Source organism: Colletotrichum fioriniae, assembly GCF_027942845.1.
Source record: "Colletotrichum fioriniae strain IMI 355084 chromosome Unknown scaffold_3, whole genome shotgun sequence".
Taxonomy (NCBI): Eukaryota; Fungi; Ascomycota; class Sordariomycetes; order Glomerellales; family Glomerellaceae; genus Colletotrichum; species Colletotrichum fioriniae.
In genome coordinates this window covers 863,207-875,650 of record NW_027076839.1, presented here as the reverse complement: position 1 = coordinate 875,650, position 12,444 = coordinate 863,207, and the positions used below count along the sequence as shown (strand labels likewise).

General features: G+C 52.6%; 3 protein-coding genes across 3 annotated transcripts; 1 reads left to right on the top strand and 2 right to left on the bottom strand.

Moving 5' to 3' along the window:
- Positions 1 to 1,854: 1,854 nt before the first annotated feature.
- Positions 1,855 to 4,288, bottom strand: N0V96_003127 (uncharacterized protein; the record flags this gene model as incomplete). The annotated part of the gene is made up of 5 exons (XM_053189711.2): positions 1,855 to 3,292; positions 3,350 to 3,551; positions 3,608 to 3,886; positions 3,951 to 4,067; positions 4,132 to 4,288. The coding sequence occupies 5 exons, from the start codon at positions 4,286 to 4,288 to the stop codon at positions 1,855 to 1,857; spliced, it is 2,193 nt and encodes a 730-aa protein (XP_053052634.2).
- Positions 4,289 to 6,627: 2,339 nt separating this feature from the next.
- Positions 6,628 to 7,439, bottom strand: N0V96_003126 (uncharacterized protein; the record flags this gene model as incomplete). Its single annotated transcript, XM_053189712.2, has 2 exons — positions 6,628 to 6,763; positions 6,826 to 7,439. 2 exons carry the CDS (start codon positions 7,437 to 7,439, stop codon positions 6,628 to 6,630), a joined length of 750 nt encoding a protein of 249 aa, XP_053052635.2.
- Positions 7,440 to 8,265: 826 nt separating this feature from the next.
- GLN4 (Glutaminyl-tRNA synthetase) lies at positions 8,266 to 10,365 on the top strand (the record flags this gene model as incomplete). Its single annotated transcript, XM_053189713.2, has 4 exons — positions 8,266 to 8,609; positions 8,664 to 8,923; positions 8,985 to 10,225; positions 10,285 to 10,365. 4 exons carry the CDS (start codon positions 8,266 to 8,268, stop codon positions 10,363 to 10,365), a joined length of 1,926 nt encoding a protein of 641 aa, XP_053052636.2.
- Between the last annotated feature and the right edge of the window lie 2,079 nt (positions 10,366 to 12,444).

Genomic DNA, 12,444 nt, shown 5'->3' with positions numbered 1-12,444 from the left:
ACAACATAGCCCAAGCTTCTGGCTTGAAGATTTGTTGTGCAAGCCGGCCGTGGCGATTATTCGAAGATGCCTACGGCAACTCTCTCACCCGCATCAGGATGGACCAACTCACAGCCAAGGATATGACAATCTATGTACGCGACGTTCTGGGACAGCACGAACACTATCAGTGTTTACTGAAGACTCATCAACCCGAGGCTACGGATCTGATAGAGATTATCTCGCAAAAGTCAGAAGGCGTTTTCTTTTGGGTTGCTCTGGTTGTCAAATCTCTCGCTCGTGGTTTAGACAACTGGGATGACCTTGCAATATTGCAGAAGAGAGTTGCAGACTTTCCTTCTGATCTCGACGAATTCTTCCAACGGATGCTTGACTCTATCGAAGACGTCTACAGGGAAACCGCATCTAGAACATTTTCCATGCTATTGATTGCAGACATGCCTGTTCCCGTGGAATGCTTCTTGATCATGGATGCCTACTTTGAAGCCATGAGAAACTCTAAGTCTACAAAGCTGTTCAGATCATCGAATACTAGACGCACATCTTTGGCGAGTAATTTGGGCAGCACTTCTACCTCACCAGTCGAAATCCAACCGGATGCCGAAGAAGCTCTCTACCGTCAACATCAAGAACCGAATAACGGGCGTTCTGTCTTACCATCAACAAGTCATCGCAAGCTCATGGCATACGCCGTGAAGTCTCTGTCTTATGATTCGACTGTTTCGAATGTGTCGAGAAAGAGAGATCAAATTTTGGCTCAATGTTGCGACTTGGTCCAAAGCTGGGAGGTGAATGCGCCTGCACCATTCCATCTGAGAATTGGATTTCTCCACCGAACAGTCGTAGAATTTCTTCAGCGTTCCAATAACCACCAGTGGCTGGCTCCACTCAAACACCAACGTTATTGGCTTGCAAGGTCATTCGAGGAATCCGGGTCGGAATTGCGAAGAAAAGTGGACAAAAGCAATGTTGACTTTGGCATGGGCTTTCTAATCAGGTCTTTGCACACGATTGAGCAAGCGGAGATGCACGACCTATTAGCCTCAGGCCCGGGGCTTCTCAATATTTGTGGAAAAATGATGGATACATTGGAGATCAGCCTCGATATTCTAGGTGCTTTGGCATCTTTCCGCCTAGCATCCCAGATCTGGGCAAGAACAACTGTTGCGGTACAAACCACTCTATCAAAACCTACGCAGAGATTGCCGCATAGAAAGTATCTCTTTGCTGCAGTGAGAAGCGTCCTGGCAGGATCAATGTATGTGGAGGCCGGTGACCCCCCAGAGATAATTTGGACAAATTTCGTACATGTAGACCTGGCGCTTCTCCGCGACCTTCTCTCTCGCCTCGAACTTCCCGACGAGCAGCTTGAACTGTTCGTTGAGTTTAGAACGTTTCTTGAGGAATTACAGGATGATTCTGGATCGGGTCAACTGCGTAACGCATTTGAAGCCTGCAAGTTAATGATAGAATGCGGTGCAGTCCTGAGCAGCAGCGATATCAAACATAGAGCTCAGGCTGACAGCTATGTCTCGGTGCCGACAAGTCAGGAAACAATCGAAGTTATCCAAAGTCTTGAAATCTTTACAGAAAAAGAGATTTCCGACTTAAGAGAGGCTTTCCCTCCAGAAGCGACGAGAATGCCCACCCTACTCGAGGGACAAAGATGGTGGTTCATACCTTTCTTCAGATAGAAAGAGTGAATGATTATGGAATTTCATAGCCAATGATAGATGTTGTCATTCGTTTCAACTTGTTTTGAAATCTCAATACACATAACATACGGATGTAGAGCTTTATCCTTGGGATTACTCATTTCAAAAATCTCTTTTACAATACAAATCACTAAGTACGTTAGTCAATGGCCTTCAGCACGTACTTGTCCTGCCAGAAGCGATCATTGGCAACCGGTTCATCACGACGAAGAGGAGCAGCCCTCTTCTTGAGGCTCGAAGCAGCCAAGTACTCGCTGCGCTTGACAGCCGCCTTAGCAGACACATCGCGCTTAGCAATGCCTCCGTAAGCACACTTTCCACCGTTGAAAGCAGCGTTCGCAGTAGCCTTCCAGATCTCGGTGATGTCCTTGATCATGGGCAGGGTCCAGTAGAGACGGCAGTCGGCCTCCTCGCGGACATACTGCGCAGGGATACCATCATCCACATTGTCCCTCAGGATCTGGTCGCGGACGTTGACGGCAGCAGCGAGACTGCGGTTCAGGGGCAGATCGCCGTAGCGAGCGAAAGCGGCCTTCTGCTCGTCGGTCGAGGCGTAGGGGAGGAGGAAGGTGGTGTAGTCGTAGATGTTGCTCCAGTCGAGAACCTGAGAGCCCTTGATACCGCCGACACCCTCGATGGCACCCTCGACGGGGAGACCGCCGAAGGCGACGGACTTGACGCCGCCGTGGAGGCGGAGGAACTCGGAGGCGAGAGTGCAGGTGGAAGCGCAGACACCGTCGTAGAGGATGATGATGTTCTCGGCGGCGAAGGGCTGGGGCAGACCGGTGAGGTTGCCGTACCCGTTGATCTCGATACCAAGACCGAAAGTGGCGTTGGTGGTGGTCAGAGGGTCGTTCAGGTTCCAGCGCATGAGGTCTGTGTAGGAGGTATTCTGGAAGACCTGGGGCGCGAACTTGTCTTCATAAGAGGTGAAGGGCTGGTTGGTGAGGTTGTAGTCGTAGCGCCAGTTGAACCAGCTCTCAGCCAGAGAGATCAAGTTAGCATCGTCGCTGGTGTAGATGTCGACATCAGCCACAATGTCGGAAACAATCTGAGCCGCGGCGACGAAGCCATCGCTCTCCTTCCAGCGGGAGAAGCCATCCTGGTCCGTCTCGGGGAACAGCTGACGGAAGAAGTCGTAGCCCTGGAGAATGTAGCCACCACCGTTTTGCTGGAAGTCAATGACGAGCTTGGTCTTGCCGGCGGCGAGGGCGGCGGTGTAGAAGTCCTGAGTGACCTTTTGGAACTCGGCCGGGCTGTCGCTGGCGAATGCGGTCAGGACGACGACGGCGACGTCCTCAAAGCCCTCGCCCTCGAGAAAGTAGCCGGACACAATACCGTCGCTGGTGACGACGACGGGCTCCGGGTAGCCGGGGAGGATGGGAGTGGAGGCGTTGGAAGGAGAGGTGCCGGACGGGGTGCCGGAGGCCGGGCTGAGAGGGTTGCAGAACTTAGCGTAGAAGGAGGCGCCGTCTACGATGCCGGTGAGATCCTTCTTAACCCGTGCATGGTTCTCGAAAGTGACTTCGGTGCCGTTCTCGAAAGTGAGGGTAGTGTTGGCGCCTTGGTAGATGTATCTATATGAATCACATTAGTACGCTCCAAAATCTCACGTGTTGATTCATTCAACATACCTGACACGACCGCCAGAGCTGAAGTAGCCGTTGCCAATTCCGGTAGCCTGTCCAGACTTCTCAAAGAACATGGAGTTGTAGGCGGAGTTGGCGTCACGGTTCCAGTTAGCCTTGTTGACGGTGTCCTCGAGGAACTTGGAAGCCTCGATGCCATTAATGAGCTTGACTGCGGACGCAGTCTCGGGGGTAGAGATAACCTCCTCTAGAAGAGAGTTAGAAGGGCCTTCATAGATTCATCATCGTCGAGTCAGAACGTACCGTAGATCTTGATCACGGGCAAAGATGAGCCATCCTCGCTAATGGATACCAAGCCCCGCTGACGGGTCCACTCAAACACCGCCGTGAGCAAGTCGGGGTAGTACACGAAGTGGCCGTCGTGGCCGGGGCCAAACACCTCCTCGTAGAGAGCAGACTGGAAGGCGTATTCGCTGGTGTAAACATCGTCGACCAGGTTCTGTCTGATGCTCGAGGCGGCTGCGAAGAGGTCGTAGGCCGGGAAGTCGTACTCTGGTGGGGGATCCGCCTTGTAAGCGGCGTCTGAAGCCAAGTCAGTTCAGAGTCCGAAGTTTCCAACAACAAAGTCATTGGGATATGGACTTACCACTCTGCCACTCGAGGTATGGGAACAGAGAGTCCACGAGCTCAATGGCTGCCTCCTTGCCGAGAGGGACGGAGTTGAGGCAGTCGTAAGCCAACTGAGCCGGTACAGACGGGACGACTACAGCACCACCCTGGTCAGTCTACGTCAAGGGTAGGTATCTCGTTATCGGGTTCCCACGTACCAGTCGGAGCACGCGCGTGCTGCGAAGCCCAAGCAGCGCTCACGGCAGCACAAGGCTCAGAGCTGTTGCCTGGGATCGTCGAGTTTGGGAATTGCGCGACAGCGAGATCAGCTGCGCTGGCCAGCAAAGCCGGCACGGCAATCGAGGAGCTCCGCATCTTGCCGATTGAACGAGAGTAACACGACACAACTTTTGGCTCTCAAGTCGAAAACTGGGCTGCAGTCTCAAGCTCGACAGACGCATCCCCCGCCGCCCGCGAGCTGCGGCGGCGCGTCTCTTATACCACTCTGGCACTGCTTAGAGAACCCCATTGTAGTCGTCATCCACTTCTCAGTGACAATCGACCTGGTGGGCAACCCGTTGTCGTTTTTCTGGAGACTGTCGATGTCACCATCGGATGTCGAGTGGGCGTTCATCCCAATCGCATGAGCTTGTATTGCTCTCATCACAGGAGGAGCTAGCTCAAGATGGCAGGTCGCATGTACGAGGTTACCACAAAACTGGGGCGCGACCCCAGTTGCCGCAACTCTTGGCCTGCATATCTGCACCCGAGCGGCGGTAGGTCGGGGAGCAGTGCCTCACTCGTTTTCCTACCGATATTGGACGCGACCAAAGTTGGAAAGTCGTTGACTAAAGATGAAGTTTGGAGTCCGTTACTCCGGCTCTGAGTCGAGTCTAGGAAGCTGTAGGGCCTCTTCGAGACTCGACTTACGAGCTCGAGTCAGCCTTAGTCAACCACCTGACTAAGATTTCCAGAGTCTGACAATTCCTCGCCCAGAGGTCAAATGGAGGGGTTTACACGCGATGGATGGGGGGTTACGAGCTGCGAGACGGGAAGCTACCTTGTTATTAGCACGAAAAGACAAAGATCGGCAGCACTCGCCTTATCTATCAAATTAGGGGTGATATCCTACCGTTACCGTTGGTTCGTTGGTCTGTAGACCGTTGGGACCTTTGGTCAGCATAAGAATTTTTTTTTTCGCTCTAGCTCCGGGTTGCGGGGGCACATGGGAATAACACCTGCTGAAGACAGATTAGACCGGTAGGCAAAGGTCCCTGGTCCCGCGGCAAACAAGTGCCGTGTCACTGTCGCAATTCACACCATTGGCAACGGTCAACGGTGATCTCATCATCGCATCTGTCCGTGCCTGTCGATGGCCTCGGCCCGACCACGCGATAATGGGGAGCATATCTGGGCATTCCCCACCCTGCTCTTGTCCATGTCACTTTATTCGACTCAGCTCTTGCTTGTCTGAATTTCGGTTGTCAAAGTAAACGTCAAGCGTCGAGGCACGGAGGAAAGACATTGTCAATAAGTCCACATGAGATCTCCAAGCAGGTGCCTACCTAAACCTTAGATCTTTGATATCTACATCGATGGTTCCTTGTGACATGCATCAAATAGCATTAGGTCAAAGACAAAAGTCCTCACCCTTAATGGCGGTTTAACCTTAAAGAACACTAGTGTTTTAGACCCTGGTTTGACTCTAGTTCCGATTATGGTCGATGGAAACTGACGTTGAATACCAATTGAACAGCGGTATCAAACACCAAAGATCAGCTGCAGTAGCTCAAGTATCTCCATGAGCCTTCAATGAACAGTGAGGGTTTATCTCGTCTGATTTATCAGATGACGCGTACTCAGAAAGGCGATAACAGATTCGGGCTCAATCACAACATCTATGGTCTTCGTTAGCATCAAATATGATAGAGCCGCCCGCGCTCGAATGACCTACTCCGATATTACATGAATTTCAATTTACTTACATGTATAAGCTTCAAGCAACTTTATACAAACGAATTTCTCCACACTCTTTAGCTTAATTTACGTTTAGACTTTTTCGCTCTAGCACAAGTGAAAGACATGAGGATTTCCATGTTGACCAGGTCGAAGAGAGAAAATCACCGGGTAAGTCGTTTCTGAGTTTGTTTCTTCTCTTCCCACCCCAATACCTCATAGCAAATTTCATGCCTGGTTCTCATGTGGAAAGAACATTCACCATGTCACTTTACTTGCCAAAGTTTCTTGCGAGACCGCGCAATTCGCAGTCTTCAATGCTTCTTTGGCCATCCTTTGACATCGCACCTTGATGAATCCCTCGATGCAGGACAAATGTGTTACATCATATTGCAACCCGCAGGAAGAAAGCATTACTGTGCAGGCGCTCTATTTTGGTCTTCTTTTAGTTTTCTTTGATATTGAAGTTGGATTTACATGTGTCACGTGTACAATTTTTGACCGACGGGATACGAAGGTTTGCAGGGAAGGCACGAACCCAAAGAAAGTTCGCGGTCGATCATAGTTGCCAAAGGGGCCCACAAACTCTATTGTCATAGTCATTCTGTATCGATGCAAGGTGGTATACTAAGCCGCTCGCTTTCCCCTGGTATAATTCCATAAACTCCCTAAGCCATCATGGTGTCCAGTCGTAGTATCGTGAGCAGTGACGCGCCAGCCAACTGCAGGTATCTTTCGGCGTGATTGTCGCTTGCGGCTTACTGGGAAGGGTCGGACTTGGGAACGCTAGGTAGCTCAGCCGCGATAGCTTTGGCCTCCTCTGTTTGCTTCTTCGAAGGGCCGTCCTCTGTCTTCTCCTTTGTGGCTGGCTGGTCATCGGGGGGGAAGAAGATTCTGTTGAGCGTGTATTAGCAAAACTAGTTACTGCGCAAGGGGGTTTCGAGATCTCAACATACGGAAGGGTCTCGTTGTAGGCTCTGACATCCTTCATTTCGAAAGTACAGAAGACAATCTTGTCCAACTTGTCGCCATCCTCTCCGTCAAGGAACTCTCTGACAACCTCGACTGCAACGGGAGCTGCCTCCGTGCTCGGGTAGCCGTAGACGCCGGTGCTCAGCGCGCTGAAAGCGATGCTGCGACAGCCGTTCTGAACAGCAAGCTTCAGGCTGGTGCTGTAGCAGCCCGCAAGCTTCGCTTCGGAGTCGTCGGGGTTGAGCTCGTCGTAGATGGGGCCGACGGCATGAATGATCTTCTTGGAAGGGAGGTTGTACGCGCCCGTGATCTTGGCGGAACCGGTGGCGCATCCGTTCAGGGTCCTGCACTCCTGGAGCAGTCCCCGGCCGGCTGCGCGGTGGATGGCGCCGTCGACGCCGCCTCCTCCGAGAAGACTCTTATTTGCGGCATTGACAATCGCATCGACGGAGAGAGTGGTGATGTCGCCTCGAACAACGGCGACTTTCTGGTTGTGCGACGCATTGTGGGGGGAGATGGCCTTTGGGGTGGCATGGATCTGGCCGATCTTGTAGAGGAGCTCAACGGTGGGGATGTCGGCGACGGCGGTGGTGACCATTTTGATTGCTTGTCGAATTGGCATAGGCGAGCTTCTTGGTTGCTTATTTGGGTTTGGTCTCGATGATTTGGCAGATTTGGAAGCGGGCGCGGCGGGCTACTTTTGAGGTGTTGGTGACAAAGAAGCAGCCGACCGGAAGCAGGAGAGAGGTGGGAGCCCATGACGAAAGACCCCGCGCTATTTCGAGCTCAATGGGAGCTTGGTCTTTCAGGTTGGTCCAATTGTCGAGCTGTTAGCTGCTTATCGCACTGTTATCACAGTGGCGGTACGTACTAAGGTACTCAAACGTGTAAGAGATCCTTGAGGAATTGCTCCTCGGGAATGCGAGAACGTCGAGGGCACGCAGAGCTGGATAAAAGCAAACTTATTATTCACAGCTGAATCGAAATGAATTTTGACCTTGGAGGCGAAAGATATCATCACTGGCCATCAAGGCATTCTGGAAGGTTTGTAAAACCGCAGCAACCTCGAGTCCTTCGAGGTGAGGTGCCTTATCCGGAGCCAATCTGACAGATAAGATAAGGTACCTTACCTTGCGGTTGTTTGTTATCTTATCGGCCCTTTGTCGCGTGTCGCAGGCGCAAGCTGAGGGAGGCACGCTGTGCCAGTGCAATGACCCCTCCTTGGATCCATTTGAGTCATCCCCGCCGCAAAAGAAGACCTGGAGTGTTGCCCCGCCACCACAACCACACATTTTCCACGACGTGAACATCTCGTGGAACCCAATTGAACGAACCTCGACCATTGAGCGACCGCAAGGTACTCCTTACCCTCGACAAACCCTATCTCCGATACTACCCTTTATCTCATACCGAATACCGCAACCATGGCGGACGCTGCTGCGGACCCCACCGCCAAGTTGGCCGAGTCGACAGCCAAGCTCCAGCTCGACGAGGAGACGGGAGAGATGGTCAGCAAGGGCGAGCTGAAGAAGAGACTTGCAAAGCGAGCGAAGAAGGCCGCCACAGAAAAGGCAAAGGCCGCCAAGGACGCTGTCGCAAAGGCCGCCGGTGCTGGCGACAGCAAGCCCGCCCCGAAGCCCAAGGCGAAGCCTGAGGAGGTCGTCCTCGACCCGGAGGCCATGTTCAAGCAGGGCTTCCTCCAGGAGGTGTACAAGGAGAGACCTTCGGAGAACGTGGTGACTCGGTTCCCTCCCGAGCCCAATGGCTAGTACGTGAGACCCAAATACTTACCTTTGTCACGCCATTGACATCTTCCCCCTAGCTTGCACATTGGCCACGCCAAGGCCATCGCGGTCAACTTCGGTTTTGCCAAGCACCACGGAGGTGTCTGCTACCTGAGATTCGACGATACGAACCCCGAGAAGGAAGAAGACAGATACTTCACGGCCATCGAGGAGATGATCAGCTGGCTGGGTTTCACGCCGTACAAGATCACGTACTCTAGTGACAACTTCCAGAAGTTGTACGACTTGGCAGAGAAGATGATTACGTTGGAGAAGGCATACGTATGCTACTGTGGTGGTAAGTGTGCTTTTGATATTGGGGACTATGTGCTCCGCATCTGCTAATCAGTCAACCTCAGACACCGAGATCAAGCTCCAGCGTGGCGGTGAGAAGGGCGCTTCCCCTAGATTCCGATGCGAGCACGCGAACCACACTGTCGAAGAGAATTTGCAGAAGTTCAGGGATATGAAGGACGGCAAATACAAGCCCAGGGAAGCTTTTTTGCGCATGAAGCAGGATATTACCGACGGCAACCCCCAGATGTGGGATCTCGCCGCATACCGCATCAAGACCGACACGCCTCACCACCGCACAGGATGGGACTGGAAGATCTACCCGACATACGACTTCACGCACTGCCTGTGTGATAGCTTCGAGGGTATCACACACTCCCTCTGCACAACAGAGTTCGTCCAGAGCCGCGTCTCTTACGAGTGGCTCAACAAGACGCTTGGCGTTTACGAGCCAATGCAGCGCGAGTACGGTCGTCTGGGTATCACGGGAACCGTCCTGTCAAAGAGAAAGATTCTCAAGCTGGTCGAGGAGAAGATTGTGCGTGGCTGGGATGATCCCCGTTTGTATACTCTGATCGGCATCAAGCGCCGTGGTGTGCCTCCTCGTGCGATTCTCGACTTTGTCAACGAACTGGGAGTCACGACGTCTGTCTCTGTCATCCAGATCAAGCGCTTCGAGCAGACGGTGCGCAAGTACCTTGAACGAACCGTTCCCAGATTGATGATGGTTTTGGACCCGATTCCTGTTGTTATCGAAGATGCCGAGGCTACTGACGTTGAGCTCGCCTTCTCCCCCAAGGATCCCAACATGGGTTCACACACCATCAAGTTCACCCCGACTGTCTACATCGACCGCGCCGATTTCAGAGAGGTTGACAGCAAGGATTACTTCCGTCTTGCACCCAACAAGACAGTCGGTCTGCTCAACGCTCCCTTCCCCATCAAGGCTACTTCCTACACCAAGGATGAGGCAACAGGAAAGGTCACCGAGATCCGCGCCGTCTACGATAAGGAGACGAAGAAGCCCAAGGCCTTCATCAATTGGGTTGGCACCGAGGGTTCCAAGAAGGTCGAGGCTCGTATCCACAACTCTTTGTTCAAGAGCGAGAAGCCCGACGACGCCGAGGGCGGTTTCCTCAACGACATCAACCCCGAGAGCGAGGTCATCTACCCTGATGCGCTCATTGAGAGCGGTTTCGACGAAGTCAAGAGACGTGCACCCTGGCCCGAGGCTGCGGGTGAGAGCGAGCTTGGCAAGGGTGGACCGGAGAGTATTCGTTTCCAGGCGACGCGTATTGCCTACTTTGTAAGCTGGCCACGAGCGAAAAATGAAAATTTTGACAGACGAGTTAACACTCCCACTAGGCCATTGATTCTGACAGTACCGATGAGAAGATCATTCTCAACCGTATTGTGTCACTGAAGGAGGATTCTGGAAAGGTTTAGGTTACAGCTATGTCCGGGTTTGGACGTAAAGGTGGATGGATGAATTTGGGGAGCTTTCGGAGTTGCATAGATGGCGGGCTTGATAATACCAAAAAAAATCCCACAAGAAGCAGTGTGGTGAATGAGAATCGTTTTATCGTAAAGATTATTGACGGGCTTTCCTTACAAGTGATTCACTGCATTTCACGAAACGGCTCCTTATATCAACGCAACACCTTGGACTGTCGTCGCACTCATCACCCAAGCCCCCACTATCACATCATTACATTCTCCACGAAGGAATTGCGGCCCATACTATCGATCGAAAATGAAGTTCAGTCGATCTTCTCGGATACTCGGGGCAGCATTGGCCGTCAGCTCGGTATGTCTCGCCATGCCTCAAGAGATGTGGCAGGGCAACCAGCCATCAGCACCACGCGTTGGAGAAGTTCCATACGAGCATTCACCGTACGAAGATACACCGTACAATGAGACGCCGCACGAAGGCTCGCCAGAGGAACCGTCACCTTACGAGCAGCAGCCACGCGAAAACCCATCATACGGAAAGCCTTCGTACGAACAGCCACCGCAGGAAAGGCCCTCATACGGCCAGAACCCCTACGGACGAGACCCAGCCGTCTCCATCATAGAATGGGAAGTCGGCAGCCCAGCCCTCTACGCAGCACGCTCCGTCGACGACCCAGATACATGTCCCAAAGGAACCGGTATATATCCCCTCCCTCCCTCCCTCCTTCCTCCCTACTCCCTACCCTAGCCATTTCCGTCTCCAATCCGCATCACCCTCTTCCCTACCTTTCAGAAGTCATCGCGCTAACTCACCTTCCTGCTAGTATCCTGCAACCTCCCCCGCAACTGGAACTGCTGCACAAAATCAATGCCCTGCTGCGGACCCGGTTGCTGCGCCACAGGCTTCGACTGCGTCGACGCCGCCATCGGCGTCTGCTGCTCGCGCGGCAAGAAACTCTGCGGCGGGATGTGCGTGAGTGGGGAGTGCTGCGGTGTTCAGGGCGGGTGTAGTCGGGATGAGAAGTGTTGGATGGGGAAGTGTTATCCGAAGGAGAGGGGCCCCGCGGCCGCCGGTTTCTTCGGGGGCCGGTGGAGTTGTGCCGCCGGTGACGGGGGTGCGGGGCCGGTGAGGGTTGGGAAGAAGAGTGGAGTGGGGGTCGGAAGGGAGGAGAGGGGATTCGATGTTTGGGTTTGTTGTGCTGGTTGGGGTTTGGGTTGTTGATGAGGTTTGGGGGGATTCGCTTTGGGATTAGGCGGGGGTTATTGTCTGATGGTAGCGTCAGACTAGGATGAAGGGAGAGGCGTTCACGGAGTTATTGGTGTTTTGCTTCAAAGTTTGGGTGGTAATTGGACTTCAAAAGTATTGATTGTCTGCCTAGTACTACCTTATTCAACGTAGTCTCTACTGAGTTAATGTCCAGAAATCATTTCTTATGGAAGCTACTATATCCTCCGAGCTTTTGGGTTGCTCGTGTTCGGGCTTTCAAGAACAGTTTCACCTAGTCCATCAGTACTTGATTCTTATAATTATACCTGGGAGGACTTGAGTACGTGAAGGCGTGCGTAATGGCGATCAATCATGGGCCGACAAGATAGAGGCTACATATATGTTGGTTTGTAAAGGCCCTCATCCATTCTTCGTTGCCATCATACAGCAGATGGGAAGGGGGGTCAGTTACTTAAGGACAACGCCTGCTATTTAATGCAACATGTAACATTCAGGATCTCTTCACAACTGTACAGTCAGCCCAGCCTACGGATAGTCAGCCATCGTCAGCTCCAGGGCCCCTGGCAACTGGCAGGCATTCACGTTTCAGGGGTTTCCTGGTTGCAACGAGTGCCAGATTCGGCTGACCGAAACTCGTTCCTCACTTAAAGACAGTTTCTCTCGTAGGTGGATCGTTGCACCGGCGGCAATTCATCCCGAGGCTCAGGGTTTGGTGGTTATCATAATCATGACGGCATTGCTAAATCTTTGGTTTCCCGGAGCCGCGGTACTGGCTGCATTGGATTGATGAGGGACAATCAACATGATGCCTCCATCGCAGACATATTCAGATCGACGTTGATGAT